Here is a 23,098-nt window from a genome sequence, read left to right as displayed (position 1 = left end):
GTCGCTGAAAATGACAAAGGATTTTAAATCATGAAATTTTTAAAAAGTCACCACTCTGCATGCAAATGCCTAAATTGACTATACTGCAGCAAATCGTCTTTGTCATTTTGTCGGGCCTGAGAGGGGGACTCTGTCTCAAGCAACAGGGGCAACTACTGGAGAAATTTAGACACAGAAAAGCAGAAGCCATGTGGAGTCCTATGCCCCTTATTACCATACACAGCCCAACAAAATACTTCCCCTACTATGGGAGCACAAGCAATAGCAGAAGCCTCTAGTAAAAAAACACAGTGTCTCAGACAGGCAACCTAGAAGTGCCTGACCATTTAGCTGCTCCTCTGTGACTGTCTCAGCCACAAACAAAGAATTCTGGTTGACTAGGTAATAATGAAGATAGACAATGGAGTGGGAATAGATTAAGGCCCAAAACTAATTAGGAACAGAGGAGTGAGAGTGGTAGGTTTCATTTTAAAATCATAGAAACTTGGCATGATTAAAAAATTACCTCCATGGCAGAGTAAGCAAGTTCGTTTAAAAAAAAACAGATAAGGAAAAGTGAATATAGAAATAAAACAACAGACCAAAAATAGAGGTGATGAAGGAAGGTAAAAGGTAATAAACAAAAGCGAAAATAGATAAAAGTAATATTGAAAATGAAAACTAGGCAATGTTTTTTCAAACAAAAGAGGCCACCAGAAAATTTAAAAAATGCAAATGAACAGGGTATAAAACATAAGCAATACTAGTAAAGAAGCAAGAGATTATAAAATATCTAATACAACATATGATCAACGGCACATGTGTTAACTTGCCCATTTCAAATATACTGTTATTCGTTTTTCCTATCTATTCAACGGTGTGACCTGAGGGGAAAATTTTTATTCCCAGTACATTCATTATTATGTTACTAAAAAATAAACAACTTAATTTCTGATTATCTTTCTTTATGCACTAGTACTATGAACAATGTCCTGAAAAGCAGGAGACTGCATCATAACTAGCGCAAATAATATTTCAAGAAATACACTGAAAATTATACTATTTCAGAAGAATTAAGATGACATGGAAGCTATAGTTTGTATAAGATATTTGTTCAAATAAACTGATCCTATGCTCTTAGTTATTAAAAATTAGCTCTTAGATTATCAATTTTTGTTATTATTTTCCAAATCTAATCCCCTATAAATATGTATCTACCTCTACTTATGAAGGCTGCGTTGCTACACATCTGGATTTTTTTTCTCACTTCTATTACAGTTTATTTCAAAGGTTGCAAGTGATATAATTTACATCCAGTTGCCGGAATACATTTATGGACAGATGTCTTTTGAGAAAATTTATATACTGTGCTTTCTAGCCTTTAACCTTGAAATATTTCAATAATCCTCTGGTTCACGAGCAGATTTATCATATTTAGTAACTGTCTCTTTACAGAAAGATGTTTTAAAGATTTTGTAAATTCAGAAGGAAAAACTTACAATATACAAAAAGGAATAGAAAAGTTATTCAGATTCAACAAAGAAATAGTGATAAAAAAGCACTTTTAATATGCAGTAAAATTTTAACTTTTTAAATAATTAAGAAACATTTTTTCACCATAAATCTAATTAAATCAGAAATAAAATTCATTAAAGATATAAGATATGCATGAGAAATAATATCCATGTAAAGTTTAAGTTAGTGGGTGTGGTAACCCAGTACTCAAATTCCTCTTATGCTTCTAGTGTCTAATGAGAAACCCCACTGATTAAAAAATTCTACCCTTTTGGTTAACAATGATAGCCAGTTTTCCTTTGGTATACAGCCTGAACTGTGTTGGAAAGCTAAGTGTGGGACAGCCAAGTCTTATTTTAAATAACTAAGCAAAATAAAGCATAGTAAAATACAAGCATATAGAATCTAAGAATTCTGCATCTCATAAACATTCCTCCAAATGAACAGTTTAGTAAATTATTGAAAATATTCTGTGGAAAAGAATCATAGGAGAAATTTCCCTGAAACATAACATCTCTAAAGGACTCTTAGTCTTCCTAGTTTGACTGGTATCCCAAAGCAACAAACACTGAAACAGACAATGGGACCAAACAAGAAAGCACTTACTAGTATTTATAATAGAAATTAAAAGGGCAAATGCATACCATATACAAAAAGGAGATAGAAAATACCTTTAAATAAGACTAAGCAAAATTGAAAAGAACCTCAACAGTCTCTAAATTGGGCCAACTCAGATATGAACATCCTTAATGAAACAAAGAACTAGAAGTACTGAGGCTCCCAAATGCCCCACATCCAGTAAGTCACTCTCCAAATGTGCAATAGAAGTCAATGGGACTTCAGATAGACACAGATGCTCATCCAAAGCCATGACAATGAACAGACAGACAGACAGTTGTAGATCATGCCTGCATGGATACCTTTCAGAGTATTATGTACAGTTGTTACATTTGCCTGGGAACTGCAGAGGAACAGCAGAACAGTAGGCAGAGTACTGCTCTCTGAATAAGCAAGTGTTATCATTTTATAAGCTTAACTTCTGGTACCATGTGTAGTTGTCGGAAGACCCAAGGAGTAGGGTACGAAGACAGACAAAAAATTCCAGAATCCCACAGGAGTTAAATCTGTCCAGTAGCGCAGCAGAAAACTGGATGAAATTTAAGTAGAGCTTCACCATATATTACGGTCTGTGGAACTATAGCGAAGAGTGATTCACTCAAGGTAACTATTTTTTTAAAATATAGCTGGCCCAGAAACTCTGTCTCTTTATAATAGCCTACAACTGTCAGAAGCAGAACAGAAAAGCTATGGCACAGTAATAAAAAACCTTGAGGAATATTGTATACCCAAACAAAATGAAACCCTTGAACAATATAATTTCCACGAGACAGCATTAAGAATCTGAGACAATAGAGGAGTTTGTCAAAGACCTCAGACTGCTGAGCCAGACGTGCAGCTTTGGAGACCTAAGAGTCCATGATCAGAGACCAAATAGTATTAAGTTATACAAGCCTCAGGAAAAGACTGCTAGAGGATTCTGAGCTTAATTTGGAAAAGGCAGTTAGAATGTGCCAAGCAGCTGAGATAACAAGTGCCAGGCTGCAGAAGCTGGAGGAAAATACAGAACAAGGTGAACTGGACAGGATTACAAGACTGCAAAAACCTAATGCACCGCACACACAATAAAGAAAGGAGGACCTCCATCTCAGAGGAAAGGCAGCAAGAGGGCACAGCAGCCCCCCTGGATCTCCAGGGACCTAGCAGACCTCCTGAGCTAAAAAGAAAGGCCTACAAAGGATGGAGGACAGGATTCACCTGCAAGGAGGATTATTCTGCAATTGGTCTGGTCCTGCAGGGAGCAAACCAGGAAAGCCAAGGCTGCAACTGAACTCCAACTAGTTTTGAGCACCAAGGACAATCAAAAGTCCTTTTTCAGATATGTGGGGAGCCAGAGGAAAAACAAGAGCAACATTGGACCCCTGCTGAACCAGATGGGGCAACTGACAACAGACACCCAGGAAAAAGCCAACCTATTAAATGGGTACTTTGCGTCGGTCTTTCATCGGTCACATGGGATGCCCAGGCCCGCTACGGCATAGGGTGGTCCAGGTAAGGGAGATCCCCTGCCTTCCATTAATGCCAACCTCATGAAGGAACACCTTGACTTGAAAGTATCCAGCCTCTCAGCCAGCCCTGACAATCTGCACCCCAGGGTACTCAAGGAGCTGGCGAGCATCATAGCCCAGCCCCTGGCACAGATCTTTGAAAACACCTGGCGCTCTGGTGAAGTGTCTGAAGACAGGAAGAAGGCCAATGTAGTGCTTATCTTCAAGAAAGGGAGGAAATTGGATCCAGCTAACTATAGGCCCATCAGCCTGACTTCTATGCCGGGCAAGATCTTAGAAAAGTTTATTAAAGAGGCCATCCTTAATGGACTGGCCGATGCCAACATCCTGAGGGATAGCCAGCACGGGTTTGTTGTGGGTAGGTCTTGCTTGACCAATCTCATTTCCTTCTACGACCAGGTGACCTATCACCTGGACAAGGGAGGAAAGATTGACGTCATCTATCTTGACTTCAAAAAAGCCTTCAATCTGGTATCTCATGATCACCTCTTGGCATAACTGGCCAATTGTGGCCTTGGGTCCACCACGATCTGCTGGCTGGGAAATTGGCTCCGTGGCCGGACCCAGAGGGTAGTAATTGATAGAAGTCACTCATGATGGTGCCCTGTGACCAGTGGGGTCCACCAAAGCTCTGTCCTTGGACCCATATTGTTCAACATCTTCATTAATGATGTGGACACTGGAGTCAAAAGCGGACTGGCCAAGTTCGCCAATGACACCAAACTTTGGGGCAAAGCATCCACACCAGAAGACAGATGAGTGATCCAGGCTGACCTGGACAGGCTCAGCAAATGGGCGGACAAAAACCTGATGGTGTTTAACACCGAAAAATGCAAGGTTCTCCATCTTGGTAAAGAAAAACCTGCAGCATCCTTATAGGCTTGGCAGTGCTACGCTGCCTAGCACTACGGAAGAAAGAGACTTGGGGGTCATCATTGACCACAAGATGAACATGAGCCTGCAGTGCGATGCTGCGGCTAGTAAAGCAACCAGAACACTGGCTTGCATCCATAGATGCTTCTCAAGCAAATCCTGGAACATCATTCTCCCCTTGTACTCAGCCTTGGTGAGGCCACAGCTGGAGTATTGTGTCCAGTTTTGGGCTCCACAATTCAAAAAGGATGCGGAGAAGCTTGAGAGAGTCCAGAGGAGAGCCACGCACATGATCAGAGGTCAGGAAAACAGACCTTACGGCGACAGGCTGAGAGCCATGGGGCTCTTTAGCCTGGAAAAGCACAGGGTCTGGGGTGATCTGATGGCCACCTGTAAGTTTATCAGGGGTGACCACCAGGATCTCGGGCAACATTTGTTCACCAGAGCACCCCAAGGGATGACGAGGTCAGACAGTCATAAACTACTAGGAGACCATTTCAGGCTGGACATAAGGAAGAATTTCTTTACTGTCTGAGCCCCCAAGGTCTGGAACAGCCTGCCATCGGAGATGGTTCAAGCACCTACACTGAACACCTTCAAGAGCAAATTGGACGCTTATATTGCTGGGATCCTATGACCCCAGCTGACTTCCTGCCCTTTGGGTGGGGGGCTGAACTCGATGATCTTCCGAGGTCCCTTCCAGCCCTAATGTCTATGAAATCTATGAAATCTATGAAGCAGGCAAGCAGAGCCCAAAGAGAATTTCTTGAAGAAACATTGGTCAGCTGCAGATGCTGTGGGGGTTACCACAAACACATATAATGGGAGATATCACAAACCCATCCAATGCTTTGCATTTGGTAAGCACTACAACAAATGCAAAAGATGTAATTATTTTGCAAGAGTTTGCATAAAAAAGCAGGATGTACCACAGAAAAACAGCAGATGCATGCTCTGTGCAATGACAAAAAGGAAAAATTCCTCAATGGCACAATGCCAGAAGTTAATTCTTCTGAAGATTGGACAGTCACACTGGACACCAATGGACTAATGGTAACTTGTAAATGATATACAGGGGCACAGGTCACTGTAATACATTTTTCAAAAAATAAAAATTAAAGCTGTGTACTATGAAAATAAGAAAGTGAGACTTAGATTACAACCAAGGATGTTTGTGCACTGCATTGTAACATAGTACAAATTTAGTTTGTAGCACTCCCAGGAAAGCTAGTACCAATTACTGGGTTGCGGATGTGTAAAACTCTAGGTTTGATTAAGAGAATGGATGCCACTGAGGGACTATAAAGCAAGAACACATAATGAGAGTATATAATGTGTTTCAAGGCATAAGGAACTGTCAACTGAGTATAAAATAGAATTAAGAGAACTAAATACTCCCACCCATGCTCCAAGAAATGTTCCCTTTGTGCTAACAGAGAAACTGAAAAAGGAATTAGATTAGTCAACATGGATGGACATAATAGGAAAAAGTAGAACAACTAACTGCTTTGGGTTCATTCACTGGTCATAATAGAAAAAAAGATGGATCCTTGAGATTATGTCTGGATCCTAAGCAAATGAACAGGTACACCAAAAGGGGGCATTCTCCCATTCCCACCAGGGAAGAGCTGTTTGGCAACATGGCCAATGCTAAATATTTCTCCACTTTTGATGCTTCTTTTGGATTTTGGCAAGTTCCCCTAGAAAAGAATAGCACTAGATTATTTACTGCTTTTGTATTGCTTTCATAGGCTTCCTTTTGGGCTGTGTTCTGCATCTGAAGTATTTCACAGAAAGATGCCACAAATTTTTGAAGGTTTGATGGAATTATGGTTTATATTGATGATGTATTACTTTCAGGAAATATTATGTAAGAACATGACTTGAAGCTAAAAAAGGCACTAGAAAGAGAATGCAGAGCAGGTTTGAAACTGAACAAACACAAATGCAAATTCCAGGTCAAAGAAATAACATATCTAGGAGAAAAGCTCTCTAAGAAAGGAGTGCAAAGTGATTTTGCAAGGGTTAGAGCCTTTACAAACATACCACCCCCTACAGAAAAGGAAAGAGTACAAAGGTTACTGGGAATGATCAATTTTATAGGGAAATATCTACCTAATTTAGGAGAGCAGACCAAACCCCCTAGATCACGTCTACAAAAGAATGCTCAATAGATATGGGAACATGAACACGAAGCTGAATTTAAAAACTTGAAGGAAAAAGTAATGAAAGCTCCATGATGGTCATGGAGGAGCCTGTAGCTTGGTGATATCAAGTGGGCATTGACTTATTCATACATGCAGGAAAAAAATTATGTATTAGTGCTGGATTATTATTCTAATTGTCCTTAAACTGCATTGCTCAAAAACACAACAGCAAACCATGTCAATAACTCACATCAAATTGATTTTTCCTAGACATGGAATTCCACAAATTGTGAGAACAGACAATGGACCTCAATTCAACTGTCTTGATTTCTAAGAGTTTGCACACAAATATAGATTCTGTGACATCACTTCAAGTCCTAAATACCCACAATCCAATGGTTTGGTGGAAAATGGAGTACAAATAGTGAGGATGTTGAGAAAAGCTACAGATTCACACACCAATGTTTATCTGTTACTTAAATTACAGGCCAACACCCATGAAACATGGATTGTCTCCAGCAAAAAGGATGTTTAACGGGATATACAAAACCAGGCTGCCAGCTCTTGTGTAAGACGCTCATCAGAATTAAAAGCAAAATGTGAAAACATTAAAAAAATTGACAAACTCAAACAAAAATGGTACTATGACAAGGGTTCCAGGGAGTTACCAGAACTGCACAACAAAGACACGGTGCTTAGTCAGATGGACAAACGTGGAACAAAAAACCACTAGCTTCCCATCAAGTAGCTCCCGCATCCTATAAAGTAGTCACACCTGAAGAATAAGTGTTAAGAAGAAAGATGGCACTTACAGCTTATAAACGGGAGAAAAGAAGTAGTATCGCGAGATTCACCCAAGGAAACAGAGATAACATCAAAGCAACAAGAAACGACACAGGAGATTGAAAATGACACAGAAGTAGAGACATCTGAACGAGGAAACCAAACAAGAACTGAACCAATAAGGACTAAGAATGCAGAGCAACTGAGATCACTTAGAGCTAAAAAGTCAACACAAAGACTAATAGAGACGTGTTAAAATGTGTTTCAACTATTGGTTGAACTAACTTCCAATGTTAGTATTACATGGGGATATGTTACATGTAAAGCGGGGAGATGTGCGAATACCTTTAGGAGTGTTATGTGTACATTGTTACATTTGCCAGGAGATTGCAGGAGGGAATAGCAGAACAGTAGGAAGAGTACTGGTTCTCTGAATATACAAGCTTTATCATTCTACAAACTTAACTCCTTGGTCTTTTGAGAACTACACAACACCTCCATTGCCCAGTGGGCTAGTAGCACATTGCTTTTATGACAGCATACACTTTGTTTCTCCTTAGTTTAGTTATAACATTGGGAAGCATAAGGAACTCATTAGTTTATAGATGTCTTAATCTGTAGCCAGAACCAGAAAATAAGATTGTTTCCTGCTCTTGGATTTGGAAAAGAACATCAGTTCTAGTGTGCTCTATTAGCAGAATAACGTGATCAACCACATGATTTGTTTCACCTGCATTATTGCTCTTTCCCACTATGTAGATAGTGACCAGAAATGTTTTATTCAACCATTCTTATAACTTTGAAGCTTTCCAATATAGTGCCTTTTTCCTTTCTAAAACTAAATATAGTGACCTGACTGCTGGTCTTCCTCATCATATTATTTCAGTTGTTCTATGAATCAGGACTATATTTTAGATACTGAGCACCCAAAGAGACTTAATACATATTTATACTATCAACCATCTCTAGTTCCTGAAGAGGCTGAGGTGCGAAATTTATCTTTGTGCACTAACCAAATCAGGATGAAAGCACTGAAAGTTCCTGGAATGTATGAATTTAAAAGCCCATGGATAATTGGAGATCATCACTAGAAATACCCATCAGCTGGAGAATGTCAAATGCTGCTTGCTTTCACTGGGTCTCAGGTTTCCAGTGAATCCACAAGCACTCATTAAAACACCTCAGTTCATTAAACTGAGGTTCTTTAAAGAGTACAAGTGCCATAGACACGATGAATACATTTGTGGTCGTGAGACCTTAAAATCACTGCATGGTCTGAGAAGAAACCTGCTGGATTGGACAAATCCTTTTCTAGAAGCTTGTAGTAGCCCAGATCCTGTCCTGGTCAGAAAAAAAATAATTGAGCTACATCTTACCAGGATTCATTTGTCTGCAGATGGGAACCCTAATGATTGTCTGCAGACAAATGTAGTGACACAGGATTCTTGGGTACTTCCCACAGTGATGGCTTATTCAGCCAATTGTTTAGGAAACAGAAATACTTCCAAGGCAAGTATGGCCACAACATTTGCCGTGCATTTTGTGAATATGTATGGATTTTAAACCAAAAGTTTACTATATAGTAAACTAGTACTGGTGATTCAAATATCCATGATATAACTCCAGTATTTAGAGGCATCCTTATACAAATGGATGGAGTATTATTGTAACCGTGTTGGTCCAGGAAATGTGAGAGACAAGGATTTTTTGTGGGATCTTTTCTGGACCAACTGTATAGTCAGGAGAGCTGTTGAACAAGCTTTTGGACATCAAACGTCCTTCCTCAAGTCTCAAATGAAAGTAGTTTCAAGAGACAGAAAACACAACCTTCTTGAACTTTTTTTTTAATCACATATTGACTCCCATTCCTGAACTGGAGAATAAAACTGAGTTTTTAAGGTGTTTTTGTCATCAAAAGGTCAAGAAATCTTTTCCATTCTTTTTTGTTCAGTAGCCTGGGATTGATAACATTCTTGCCAGGAGAAATAGATTTCCTGCAGCATCTCTTCCAATTGTAAAGGATGCCAAATATTATTCTTGAGGTAGAAAGGTTTGCTGAAAAATTAATGTAGCAACCCCCTTGACACCAAAGGAAATTAAAAGTGCCCTCACCCTAATTTCAACAGGAAGCTCCTAGCAGACCTGGTATATTTTCCAGAATGCCTCAAAAACATTTCAGGTTTTGATGCTCATATTCTTATAGATCTGGGATAGTTCAATAAACCAATTTAACCTAAATCAGTTAAGTCTGATATTACATCTATCCAGATTTATCTTAAACTGGTTTTGAGCATTTTCAAAGTGGTTTATGGGCACTGAACGTCTATTGTGTTACAGATTTAAACAAGTTTCTGATACTTATACCAGATTACGTGTAATTTTTTGTCCCTAACCATAGGGATAAGAATGCTTTGGCTGCTGCTATTAGTGCCAACCACTCTGAAAAGGGATACTTGGCATACTTTAATGGTTAACTTGAAGGTTGATTGTCTGGACAATAATTTGTCCCTCCCTCTATAAGTAAAGGGAGAGAGTGACAAGAAGCTGATCACAGAATATCTGCTTCAGAGAGTTGACACTTTGTCTGGTGCCTAATCGATAAAGTTATCAGGGCATGGAAGCTGGATATCTCAAATAGGTTAATTTTTTTCAGCTGCACTACCTGGATACTTTTGGACAATGTCTCATTCAGTGGGTATTTCACTCTTCACTATGTAGTACGTCTGTTAATATACACTTTGCTGCCAAGTAGGGTGGGCATACCTGAGGTTGATTTGGTTTTTAGCATATACTTTATTCCCAAAAATGTGGGTGCTGATCAACCAAAAATTATCCACAAATTTGGGCAGAATTTGCTGAAAATTTCAGCTGAATTTTTTAAAAATTAGAAACACAAAACAAATGAGAATTCCTAACTAGGGGGATTTCACCAGTTCCCATCCACTTTAAAGCATGTGAACAGTAAAAAAAGGAATGGAACAAATAAGCTGCCTTAATATGGATAGTATGGATGTGTTTGGGTGTCTATTACAGTAAGCAGCTACTTAAAACAGTTGTCTCTTGTACATGTTACCAAAAACCTTTGCAAAGTGAGCTCTTGTACTAGGTCATTTATCTGCCTTTAAAAATATCACTATTTTCTCAGTAATAATTGTCTGCACTGTGGTAAAGCTCAAAGGTCACAGTTGGAAAAGGAGTTTCTTTGTACTTGGTTGTGTACATACACATATGAAGGCACTCTCTTCTCCAAAAATCCTTACAATTGGAAACAGGACAAACTTCAGCTAGGAATGAACAAGAGAAAGAAGAATTCTAAGTAATCTTATGATTTTTCATTCTAAATGTTGGTTATAGAGGAAGATACAGAGGCTAGGGAAATGGCAGATGTAAGTGTGAGTCAGAGATCATAGGAAAGCAGGTCTGAAAAGGACCTTACAACGTCATCAAGTCCAGCCTCCTGCTCAAGACAGGATTGTCCCCAACTAAATCATTCCAGCCAAGTGTCTGCCACGCCTGCTCTTGCTAATTTCCAAGAATGGTGATTCTACAACTTCTCTAGGTAACCTGTTCTAATGCTTGACCACCATCAGATCACAAAGTGATCTGTAAGTAGGGCAATGGTGAGAGGAAAATCGGGAGAATCAAGAAGTACTCAACTCAAGAAAGGACAGGAGTGTTCCAGCAGTTGGGAACACTTATTAGAGCACAGGCAGAAGTGACAATTTTTGCATTATCTGGCCATAGAAAGCAGTTTATAGCTGTGACCAAACACAAGTGCACAGCTGCTGACCACTTTAAAAATGGCCTATCAGGTGAAAATTTGAACCCTCACTGCATGAAGGGTCAGATGAAGATGTTTCAGAACAGAGCATCTTCTGTAATTTGCCTGCCTGCCTACCAGCCTGCCACTGTTTTCAGAATAAGAGGTGGGAACGAGAGTGGAGGGAGTTCAGTCTGAGGGGTTTTCAGCCCCTGCGGGAGGGGGGCTCCAATTCACCCACCCCACCCTCCAGCCTTGGCTGGGGAACCCCTAGAACCAGCTCCCTCTGCTCCCTTTCCCCACTCCCATTCTGAAAACTTTGCAGCTTCATGGGGAAGAGAGGCCATTCCTAAGGGAAAGTGACAGTAGGCAGGCAGCCTGCTAACAGATAGATTCCCCTCCGCCCTGGAACCAACAGTAAACTTCTGTTTGTTCCAAGGGAATCACTGTAATGCAGACTACTTCCTGTAAAGTGTTTTCAGTTACAGGCTGGGTGCTGCACTTCTGTCTGCACCCTTGAATTTTTAAAAAACTGAAAGTTAGGGACAGCTTTAAATTCACCGGGGTTCCAGAAAAGTTATACCAGCTGTGGTCACAGAGGCCAGGTACACACATTCAAAAAGCCAGAGGCAGAATCCATCTAAGTTACATAGTTTTCTGTAAGCAGCACAGTTTAGATGGGCAGTGAACAGACCACATGTTTCTCTTTTGAGGGTGGGGAAGGGGGCGAACTTCAGACCAGGTTCTGCCATTTTTAAACAGGTCTATGTGTGCTGAACTTCTGTTCTGTTACAGATATAAACTGGCTTAGTGTGTCAAACTTCTGTTCCATTATGGGTATAGGCCAGTTTCCAATCACTTGTACTGGTAAAAGTGTAATGTCTATACCTGGCCTGAATTTACTGAAAGATTTTAGTTTCCAGAACAATTTCAGCATACTCTTCAGGTTTGTTACCATCCTCCATTTCTAGCCACAAGCACCCACTTTTTAAGCTGCATGGGCCCTCTGGGGACACTCCAAGAGAATGGAGGTTGTGTTTGCTTCACAATCCTGCAGCCTCCCCTTAAGATATACATGTTGCCTTCAAGGATCTGCCCTGGAATGTACAACAGCATAAGCTGTTATAAGATGTATGAATTTGTCCCATAGCCTAGAATTACTAAATAGATAACAGAAGAGCTCAAACCACAACAGTTGGAGAACTTTTATTTCTTCAGACAGAATAAATAAAATAATCCAGTTCCACGGTAAACTCCTGTATGGCTGGTTATCAATCATTTGTTAACCATTCCTTAACTGTAAGTACAGCTTCCATCCTCTAATGCCTTTAATAATCAATGTGAAAGCCTTGAGGATACAATCAGGAAAGAGCCAACTGTGGCAGAAGCATGTAGGAGTTGTACTTAGCTCCATAAATATCATACAGTTTGTTATCCATAGGTCTTTCACAAATGACTTTAAATACTATCTGATCTGCATGATCTTTTGCATCAAAGTTCTCACAAAACTCCTTTAAGAATAGGGAAATGTTTCACACCACCTGATTTTTTTCCCCCTTACTACCCACTTCTGAGCATTTTCTATGTGCCAAATGACTGACAGTTTCTGACCTTAAAAGTAACTTCCTTTTATTAATGTTTCTCCATACTGTACTTGACCGGAAAATTCCAGCTAGTTTTGATAACTAGCTAAAATTATCACATCAATGATTGTTTTCTTCACATTGAATACTGCAGTAACATTAATTAGTTATCAAAAGCAGTAATTGCATGCAAAATCCTTCAGCATAAAAGGCACTTCATGAATTTTAGAAATATATTTATTACAACTTTCATTACATTCAAGGCAGGTTGATAGATATACACTATATAATCTCTATTACTTTCTGTATACTTTCTGATTTATAATTTGCATATTGAATCTCAACTGTGTCCTTCAGTTTAATGCTAGAAAGAAAATAACTTCTTATCAAGTTTCTCTTATAATTAGTCAGATTAGGAGGACTGCTATGTGCATGTCTAGCAACGGTCTTGCTGATGCAACAAATACATTTTCTGAAAAAAATACTGTCTTAAAAAATTAAGAATATTATTCTCAGTATCATTTCTAGTGACATTCTGTAAATATACTGCATTTTGTACTACTTCTTATGTGAAAATTTAAAAGCAGTTTACAAAGGTCATTTAACTAACTCCACCAACACAAAGAAGTAGATAAATAATAAAATTTCATAAACGCCTAACTTAAGGCTAAAAGGCTAAAAGACTTGTTCAGATGAATCTGGGGCAGGCAGAACTAGAAACAAATCCTTGTTCTATCCTCTAACTATCCTAACATAAGACAAGACAGGTTGGCTTTGGCCTACGAAAGCTCAGGCCTCTCTGAATTGGTAATCCAGAGCTGTCCAACTGGCACTCTGCAGGCAGCCTCTGAGGGGTTAATTTGTGGCTCCCAGCAGCTGGGGTCTCTGGGCTCCCCCTCACTCTGCTGGCTTCTATTTCTTGCCTCCATCCCAGGGGATGGGGTGGTGCAGTGCTGCCCACAGGGCTGGGGGAGCCCAGAGTGTGGTACAGCAGAGGATCCCACGATCAAAGGACTGAGACCGAGTATGGGGCCGGGGCACAAGTGCACATGCTAAGCAGGGAGTTGCATCCATGTGGTGTGTGACCTGGGGAGCCTGTGCTCATACTGGGTACACAAGCACTCTCCTTATCCCATTGGCTCTCAACCTTTTTAGACTCAAGGCACCCGTCATTAGATTCAAGGGCCCCTCTGAGAAAATGCCAGCTCTTAGTTTTCAGTTGTGTTTTTAACTACAGAAAAATAATACAGAGATTCTTCTGTTGCAAAGAATTCAGAAAGCCCAGAAGAGGTCAGGATGTTTTTAATACCATTCATTTCTATTTGAAATCTCTGGTTTACCTTGTGAATCGTGTTTGCACACCTAATACTGCTAACATTACACAGCACCCCATGGCACACTGGAAAGGATCTCAAGGAACCCCAAAATGCCACAGCACCCTGGTTGAGAATCACTGCTGTCTGCTTTGTCCTAACATAGTTATCAAAAGGTAAATTCATTTTTATTACATACGTAAACCTGGTGGCAGCACTACCTGGAGTCACGTACAAATTTTTGGGATCCTGCGGTGCCAATAGTTTCATAGTTTGTAAGGTCGGAAGGGACCTGAGTAGATCATCTAGTCCGACCCCCTGCCATGGCAGGAAAGAGTACTGGGGTCAAATGACCCCAGCAAGGTATTCATCTAGCCTCCTTTTAAAAACCCCCAGGGTAGGAGCCTACACCACTTCTCTTGGAAGTTGGTTCCAGATCCTAGCCGGATCTCAGTAGGTCTCAGTCTACTCCCACTCCATCTACGGGCTGGGAGCACCACTCTTGGAGTGCTCTCCCGTGGTCCTCCCCACACCACTATACCTATTTACAATAACTGATTATTTACAATAGTAGTAACTGAGAGATTGACAAATTTGACATCCCATAAATAAAAAACAAAATATTTTCAATGAGCTCAATAATAATCTATACCAGCAGATAAAGTGATTACTTATCATATAACAAAAAAATTATGTTATCAACTTTAACACTCAGGCAACCTATATATACACTTAGTCAGCCAGGTCTCCACAAAATCACACTGCCTGCAGCAAAGTAGCTCACTGTGCAGTGGCTGCAGCGGGGAACGGTGCTCACTCTGCCTCAGAAGAGGGGTGGCGATGCCATCATCTGGACAGAAGATGGGGGTGCCTGTCAGGACCTTAGGTGTGGCTGCTCCAGAGACCAGGGTTTCTTCCCTTTTCCAGTCTTTCCTGGGTGCCTGCAATCAATCACACCACTCCCCAGACACTTCCCAAGGCAGCTCCCCTGTGTTTGGCACCTGTCCCTGACTCCCTCCCAGTGACTCCCTGTACCAAGGGATCTTAAGATTGGGGAGGGGAACCTCTTTGCACAACCCCTGCTCCTTTACTAAAGGATACCAGGGAAATCCTGGGTACTCATTAGCTTGTGGTTCCTCTGCCTTTAGTAGCAGCTCACTCAGTCACAATTCCTCTGCTCATCATCCTCTCAGAAGCACTCGTCCTGGTAGCAGCCCCCTCAGAAGCAGCCCTTCTCCGCATAGCTTCAGCTCCCCTCTCCCCAGCTAGTCTCCTCTGTTTTCCCCAGGCTTCCTGCCCTGGAGTTCCAGCTGTTCAATCACATGCATGCACTCTGTGTGCACAGCCTGCTGCAGATCCTTGTCCCAAGACTGCAAACACTGTTTGAGCTTGCAAGCTCTAAGGAAACCCTTCAGCACCTTTACACAGATATAAGAACCCATCCACATGGGCCCAAGGATGCACTTTCATGGATTCAATGGTCAGGATTGAAAATTGAAGCATATTTAAAAATGAAAGCAACATGTATTAGTCCACAAGGAAACAAGATTTTAATGGACTTTTTTTGGCAAAGGGGAAAAAAAACCTCATAGATTATAAAATAAATGTAGTTTACTTCTTGAAAGGAAAGCTGTTTAAATAATGAAGGTAAGGCATTGTAAGAGACTCTGAACAACAGATACCAAACTTATTGGCAGGTACAGACAACTGCCATTTTTCAGCGGCTATCTTTTTGCAATAAGAAAAGCATCATAATTGTGGACTAATTATTATAATAATCTTCAAAATACTTCAGTATCAAGTAACATCACACTTTAAAGGAATCAGCATCAATAGAGAAAATCAATCCCTACCTTATTTGAGCGTAAAGACACTCTTCCTCCACATCGCGCACAGAATTTAGTTTGGCAATATGAACAGTTATGGCCACAACCATCGGCAAATTTTGTTTTGTGGCAGATACCACAAGTTGGGGCATCACCCTTCTGCTCTTGCTGCTGCTGTGATTCCTCTCCCATCTTCTTCACCTGCTCCTTATACATTTCAAATTGTTGATGCAATTTCCTACAAAAGAAAACATGAATAAAAAGCTTTTTTATCTGTGCATACACTGACACAACACAACATTTTTCAAAACAAATCAAATAAAAAATACCAGAGTAAACAAAATGAACAGATTTATTTCAGATAGAAATATAGCTAAAAACAAAAGTCAAGGGTCTCAGCAATGACAACATACAATATACTGTAAGTCAACTGCTATAAAGGATAATTACCATATTTACTCAAATATAAGATGAGATTTCCCCCCATCCTCATCTTAGTCATGTACCAGCAACACCCTCCCCAGCCGCATTAAATACATTAGGTATCACTAAACTGTTGCTAGAAGCAACATGTGCTCGAACATGGAAACCAACTATAAAGTTGACTGAATTGACTGAATGCAGCCCATGCTGAGCATGCCCATAAAATACATACTTTCTTTCTTTGTTTCTTTTTTTGCATGTCCCTTAAAAAATGGGCAGGAGGGAATAAGCACCAGACCTTGAGGTACTACAATACCAGGCAGGCACTCAGAGAGATCAGAGGAAGCTCCAACACCCTCCCCTGGTGCCAAAGATGCTGACAGCAACCTTTTTTTTTTTGGCCTTAAAAAAAAAGGGTAGGTGTTCCCTCCCCAGAAAACTGGCACCAGGTCTGAAGGTACTGCAATACCAGGCTGGCACCGAGGGGAACAGAGCCCATCCTGACACCCTCCCCTTAGGTCCCAGAAATGCTGTCTTAGCCAAAAGGGTGGGTTAGTAAGGCTCTTTTGAATAACAAAGTCCTATCCCTTGCCCCCAGAAGAAGGGGTTTTGCCATCTTGGAACCAGAAAAATACCAAATTATATTTTAAAAAACAATCATCTACAGCATTCATTAATTTGATTTCAACAAAATATTTGTGTCCCAATTTACATGCGTTTGTGTAGTGTACACAGAGGTGATTGCACAATAGCTTAAAATCAAATCTTACCCTTGTATATTGTAGAGGGATGTGTGTAGGTTTGTGGGGGGGCTGTGGGTATGTAGGTATATGGAATGTGGGCGGGTATGGGGTTTGTGGGGGGTTGTGTGTGGGGGAAGGTGGCTGAGGTGTATGAGGGGGTGTGTGGGTCTGCGTGTATGGCAATGTTAAGGGGGTGTGGGTACATGTGTATGGTGGGTATGGGGGGGTCTGGGTGCATATGTATGGTCCCTGCCCACACACTGCCTCTGCCCCCCGCACACACACGTGTACCAGTGGGGTCCCGTGCTGGGGGTGGGCAGGGCTGGGCTGCTCAGTTCTGTTGAGGGTTTCCCCTGTGTCCTACTGCTCCTGGCTCCTGTCAGCTTTGACAGGCATCCAGGAGCAAAAAATACTCATTTACTAATTTTTTTAGGGGCCTCACAGGCCAGATAGAATGGCCTGGCAGTCTGGATTTAGCTCACAGGCCATATTTTGCCCACTCCAGCGTTACATCAGGTTCCAGTTATGAGCAGTAGGCTAATTAGCACACAGTTCCTTTTTGGGGGGTATCTGGAGTACACACACATACTTAGCAGTGCTAACTGTGGGATCACAATGGCTTGAAATGCTGTCAAGCCTGCTGGGACCCAGCCCAATGAACTCTATGATAAGTCATAAGCCTTTTGGTTCTAAGCTAATACCAAGCACAGTTTGTATGATGTATAAGTTGGTGCAAAAGTGATATCAAAGCTGTGTTGTGAGCTGTATACCCGTGTTAAAATTTGCAGCAACCAACCAGACCCATAGCAGTCTCTTGTTCCCCTCTGCAGTTTCTTCCCTCCTGTCTGTCCCTTCCCCTGCCCCCACTTCCCTCCCTCCCCCCCATATTGTGACATGTAGCTCACTTCCACATTTTGCTCGGAGGGTGAGGGAGAAACAGAGCCAGACAGCAAGCAGTGCGGGGGCAAGAAGGCCACAAGAGGAAGATGGAAACAAGTTGCAGGGGCAGAAGGCAAGGGAGCCACCTTACCCTCCCAGCCACAATTTTTCTTGCTGTAAGAGTGTGAGAGGGATGAATTCAAAATAAGATTTTGAGAAATAGATTCTACACCTGGCAAATTATAATACATTTATATATTTTACATATACAGAATCTGATTTGGGGGGGTCATCTTGTATTCAAGTAAATACAGTAACTTCACTCTACTGTGAGACCAGGTACTAGTAAACATAATACCCTGGCTGAGATACAAGACTACAAGATAATAAACTTGTCATTATTATGCTAAAGGAAGTCTGACTGATTGACTGATTCTTTCGGAGTGCAGCTTTACCTATTTCTATTATTCAGTACTAAATATACCTAGACTATTTATATTGCTTTTTTTATTCTAGTATGGGACAGATGAATTATTCTTAAACTTCTTATCAAAATCATGCTTTGCCAACATTAGAGTCAAGTTTTATGTAGCTCCCTATTCATCAGACGGAAGTTCTCTCAATATTGCCAACTCCAACAATTTTAGCACAAGTCTTACAATAGGTATTTTTGTTAAAGATACAGGTCCTGGCATCAAAAGTATTAAATAAGAATCCTACCTATAATGTTAAAGAGTTACTTTTCTGGTCCTCACGGTTTTTGAAAAAAAGGCTTGAGAATTTCACAGAAGTACATCCTAAAGGCTCCAAAACCAGAAAGCAAATAAGAAAACTACACATTATATTTCTTTAAATCTCAAGATTTCAGAGAATCTAAATCATGACTTTTGAATAAGTGGTCTGGGCAATACTGTCACTTATTCTCTCTTCCCGATTACTATCACTCATTTCTTCCTTCTCCTTGAACTGTGGGAAGGGTACAGAAGGAGACATTGTAACAAGAGGAGCAAATACTGGTCCGCATATGCATATGTATAATACCTATAGTCTGGATCAATTTTTACTCTCCAGACATACTATTAATCCTCCATTTCCTGGAGTCCCTTCAAGATCTCTGCTTGTTTTCATATTAAGCTAAACCAGGCTTGTCCAACATATAGCCCGCAGGCCACCATGCAGCCCACCAGGGCATTTTCTGTGGCCCGCAGTGCTGCAATGGGAAACGAATTGTTCCCGCCCCTTGTCCCTCCCCCAGCCCCTCAGCAGCTTCCTAATCGCTGCTGAAGGGCTGGGGAAGGGACAAGGTTCCCACATGCACCATGTCAACTTGACACTGCCAACGCGGTGCATATGGGAAGAGGAGTGCAGACCCAGCCCACCTCCTCCCGTCCCCAGCACCACAGGGGGAAGCCACCACTTCCTGGCCCAAGCAACTCACTGCTCCCTGCCTGCAGGCAAAAGGCAGCCCGGCTTGGCCACCCGACCCCAGGTCACTGGCAGAGGCAGAGGTGGAGCAGTGCAAGCAGGTGCCTCCTCCCGCTGGGCTGTCGACATTCGCCATGCTGCGTGGGGTGGCCCCAGGCTCAGGCGGAGCCTGTGCTTGCTGTGCCCCGAGGTGCCACCCGGCCCTGGCTCCGGCTCCCTCCAGCCTGGCGCGGTGATGTGGACCCGCAGAGGCAGCGTGGCAGCCAGGCTCACCCTCATCATCCGCCTCTGCCACCTCCTGCCCAGCTGGGGCGCCACACATAGGGCCGGGCCAGGGCAGGAAGACGGCGCCTCCCCCGGGGCCAGGCCGGTGACTGTGGGCTCCCAGCACCTGTGGAGCTGTGTGTGTGTGTGTGGGGGGGGGGTCCCTGCCTTTCACAGTCTCAACCCAGTGTCCCCCACTGCTCCTACCTCTAGACCCCAGTGTGTGGGGTATGGGGGGCCCCAAGTAGCCCCTTGCAGGCTGGAACTCTGCCACCCCACAAGAGAAAAGCCACAGTTATATGTTTTTCTCCTTTAAAGGAGAACCCACTTTTAAAGTTTTTTTGTGACCCTTTCATATATTCTTGAGACCTTCACTGGTGTCAAAGGTCACGTGACATCACTTCCTGATGTGATACCATTTCCTGTGAGGTCTTTGAATACGGCTCGCCGGCCCACTGGGTGACAAAAGTTCATGATCTGGCTCCACATTCAAAAAAGTTGGACACCCCAGGCCTAAACTCCTTGTCCTCACAGCTTCACTCCTGCACAGCTTCACTCCTACTTGCACCCTGGCTCACATTTCCTCTGCCCAGCACTCTCCTCATTGTGCCCTCTCTTCACTCTTCTTTACATTACTTCAAATTTGACTGAACTAAAGGCCAAATGTTGCCCTGTTATACCAGAGCAGGTCTCATTGAAGGCAGTATTCTCAGTGACACAGAAAGTCACATTTTAACTAATGTATGGATTCATAAGTCAGTCTTTTAACAGTGGTTTGAAACTATGTCCCTTTTCTATTCTGTGACTGTAAGGTACCAAATCCCAGAAGGGGATGGCAGTATGACAAAAATAAGAAATGCAAGACACTTACTCTATTGTTTTGATTTGTATATTGCACTTATAAGACAATATCTAGATGTTTATGCATGCTATTATCACTTTCATTTAGAGCCCAGTTCAGCTCATGATACTTAAGCACATAGGTGTCCCAGAGTCAAGGACCCTTCACAGAGAACACACAGACAGAATTCATGTTTGTAGCATATTGGATCTTTGGTGCCAGCTGAGCAATAGAACAATCCTGACAGGTACTTGGGAGTGGATACCCTATCTTGGGAACAAAGCTGTGGCCTCCATACTTCACCAAATTCAAGTTGTGATAATTTACGGAATCTGGCTATGAAGGATTTACACATTCTGATTTTAAAACTGCTTCAATGGATGTAAGTCATCCATATGCTCTCAGGGCTGATGTAATGTCTTTCTTAGACAAAGGAAAAATGGAGACTCATAAATATGAATAGTTCCCATGGAGCTCAGGACAAGGAAAGGGCCATATCCTTAGTGAAACCAAGTTTCTCAAACATCTTGATAAACAGTTGGGCTTTGATGCATAAGACTTTTGCAAGAAAGGGGAAAAACAAAAGAAGTGAGTCTTGAAAACCACAGAGACTGAGTAAAAAAATAAAATAGGGAATTCACCATCTTGATCTTTCCAATTCAAGGGCGTGCCTTTCTGGAAGATCTGTTTTAACCAAACACAAGTTATTGGGCTTGGTAAAGAAGCAAGATAGTGAAATGCAATGACCTGTGATATACAAGATGCTGGGACAGGAGAATCTGCTGATCCATTATGATTTAAAAGTCTAGAATTATGGGACCTGCTCAGGAAGAAGAAACTGCTATAGTAGGAGGGGGAGACGTACAGAGAGAATTCATCATTTGGAGAAGTAGCTGAGGCAGGGGATGGTGCAAAGGAATTACTGTTCAAGCTGGGAAGGAGTCATCCCTCTGTTATGCCCTTCATTCTTGTAGTGGCTAGTTATGCTTGCCAAAACAAAGCCAAAAAACCAAACAGTGATAATCTGCACAAGCCTCCTGGAGAACTTGTAAATCAGGCTTGTTCCTGATTACAATACTGGATCTTGATCCTGCCTTGTCCTGTGACTTCTAGACTCCAGCTCGTGACCTGGCTTGTTCTGTAGTTTTCAGACCCTGGCTCTTGACCTCAGCTTAACACCCAACTCCGGCTCTTAGCCTTTGCCCTAGACACTGGGACTGACTGCACACATCCCTGTAGCCTGGCAATAGATGTTTAATGATTTTTACTTAAGTCTGTTAATTTCTTATGCTATCTAATAACAAAAATTAAAAGCAATACTGGAAATGTTTACAAAGCCTGTATATTGCGTGTTTCAGCTATCACATACATCCTCAAAGACATAAGTTGTAAGGCACACTGCCACAAGACTCTGGGAAAAGACATGCCCAAGACTTTGGGATATCTTTGGGGGTCCACACTAGTCCTGGAGTCCTATGGCAGCTGAGCTGTAAATTCCCACTTCTCTGACAGGGTAACAGACAAAGAGTCTGTGCCCATTAAAGTGTGACAGGGCGGCCAATAAAAGACACAATGAGGCAGGGCAGCAAATGAAAGATGCAGGGCTAGATTATACCCTGATTAACAAAAGCCTACACAATCTATTATGATAGGACACAAACAGCAGCCTGATGTGGTCCAGCATGGGGAGGTATGACAATTCATCTTACTGTTTTCATGTTCATATCAATTCAAAATTGCATTCCTCCTGGGCATACATATTACTGCAGAGGCATCTATATAGATCTGTCTGTCTGTTTATCAGGGCTGTGTGAAGCTTCAATAGCTGATTCGATTCGGAGGAGATTTGGCCCGATTCAATGGCTGAATCTCTGAATCCTCTAATCGAATTGGAAGCCTCTGAATCTATTCGGAAAAGATTTGGCACTGATTTGGAGATTCAGCCATAGACTAAACAGGCAGCAGTCCTTACCACACTGGACACAGCTGCCTCCAGCTGATAAGTCTGGGCAAAGCGGGGAGGGAAGGAGTGTGGCGGTGGGAGGGATTGGGGCTGGGGCTGGGGCTGGGACAAGCTGCCTAGCAGGGGCAAGGGGTGCAGGACTCAGGGAATGGGGCTCCCGCCACTGCACACTGCCGGTCCAGGAGGGCATGGGAGCAGGCTGATCTTTACACGGGGTAAGGGCAGGCTACAATTGCACTCTGCCTGCTCCCCGCCCCCTCACTGCAGCCTTTGAAAGCAGCATGGTGCCATGTGCATCTCGCCACTGAGCAGGCTGGGCAGCAAGGCACAAGGCTCCACTTTCAAAGGCTGCAGAGAGGCACAGAGGCAGGAAGCAGGCAGAGCACAGCTGCAGCCTGCCCTTGCCCTATGCAAAGATCGAGGGCCATGTGCACCCCCTCCTCTTGACTACCCGTGCCGTGGCTCTGGAGGAACCACGGGCTATGATTGTCCCAAGACCCAGCCGGGACCCCATTCATCATGGATGGGGCCCTGACTGGGCTGGGTGATGAGGCAATCAGAGCCCAGCGGCTCATCCAGGGACGTGGTGCAGGGGAGCTGGGGGGAGGGTAACAAATGTGAATGGGGCCCCGGCTGGGCTGGGTCATGGGGCAAT

At 42.3% G+C, this 23,098-nt stretch overlaps 1 protein-coding gene across 1 annotated transcript in view; it reads right to left on the bottom strand.

Moving 5' to 3' along the window:
* RIMS2 (regulating synaptic membrane exocytosis 2) overlaps positions 1 to 23,098 on the bottom strand; it is an 867,608-nt gene that overhangs the window by 688,899 nt on the left and 155,611 nt on the right. The window contains exon 2 of the mRNA XM_019551690.1: positions 15,933 to 16,143. Coding sequence (XP_019407235.1) covers positions 15,933 to 16,143 — 211 coding nt within the window. The remainder of the gene's footprint in view (positions 1 to 15,932; positions 16,144 to 23,098) is intronic.

The sequence above is a fragment of the Crocodylus porosus genome, unplaced genomic scaffold, assembly GCF_001723895.1.
Source record: "Crocodylus porosus isolate Cpor-Errol unplaced genomic scaffold, CroPor_comp1, whole genome shotgun sequence".
Classification (NCBI taxonomy): Eukaryota; Metazoa; Chordata; order Crocodylia; family Crocodylidae; genus Crocodylus; species Crocodylus porosus.
This window is presented reverse-complemented; position numbering and strand designations above follow the sequence as displayed.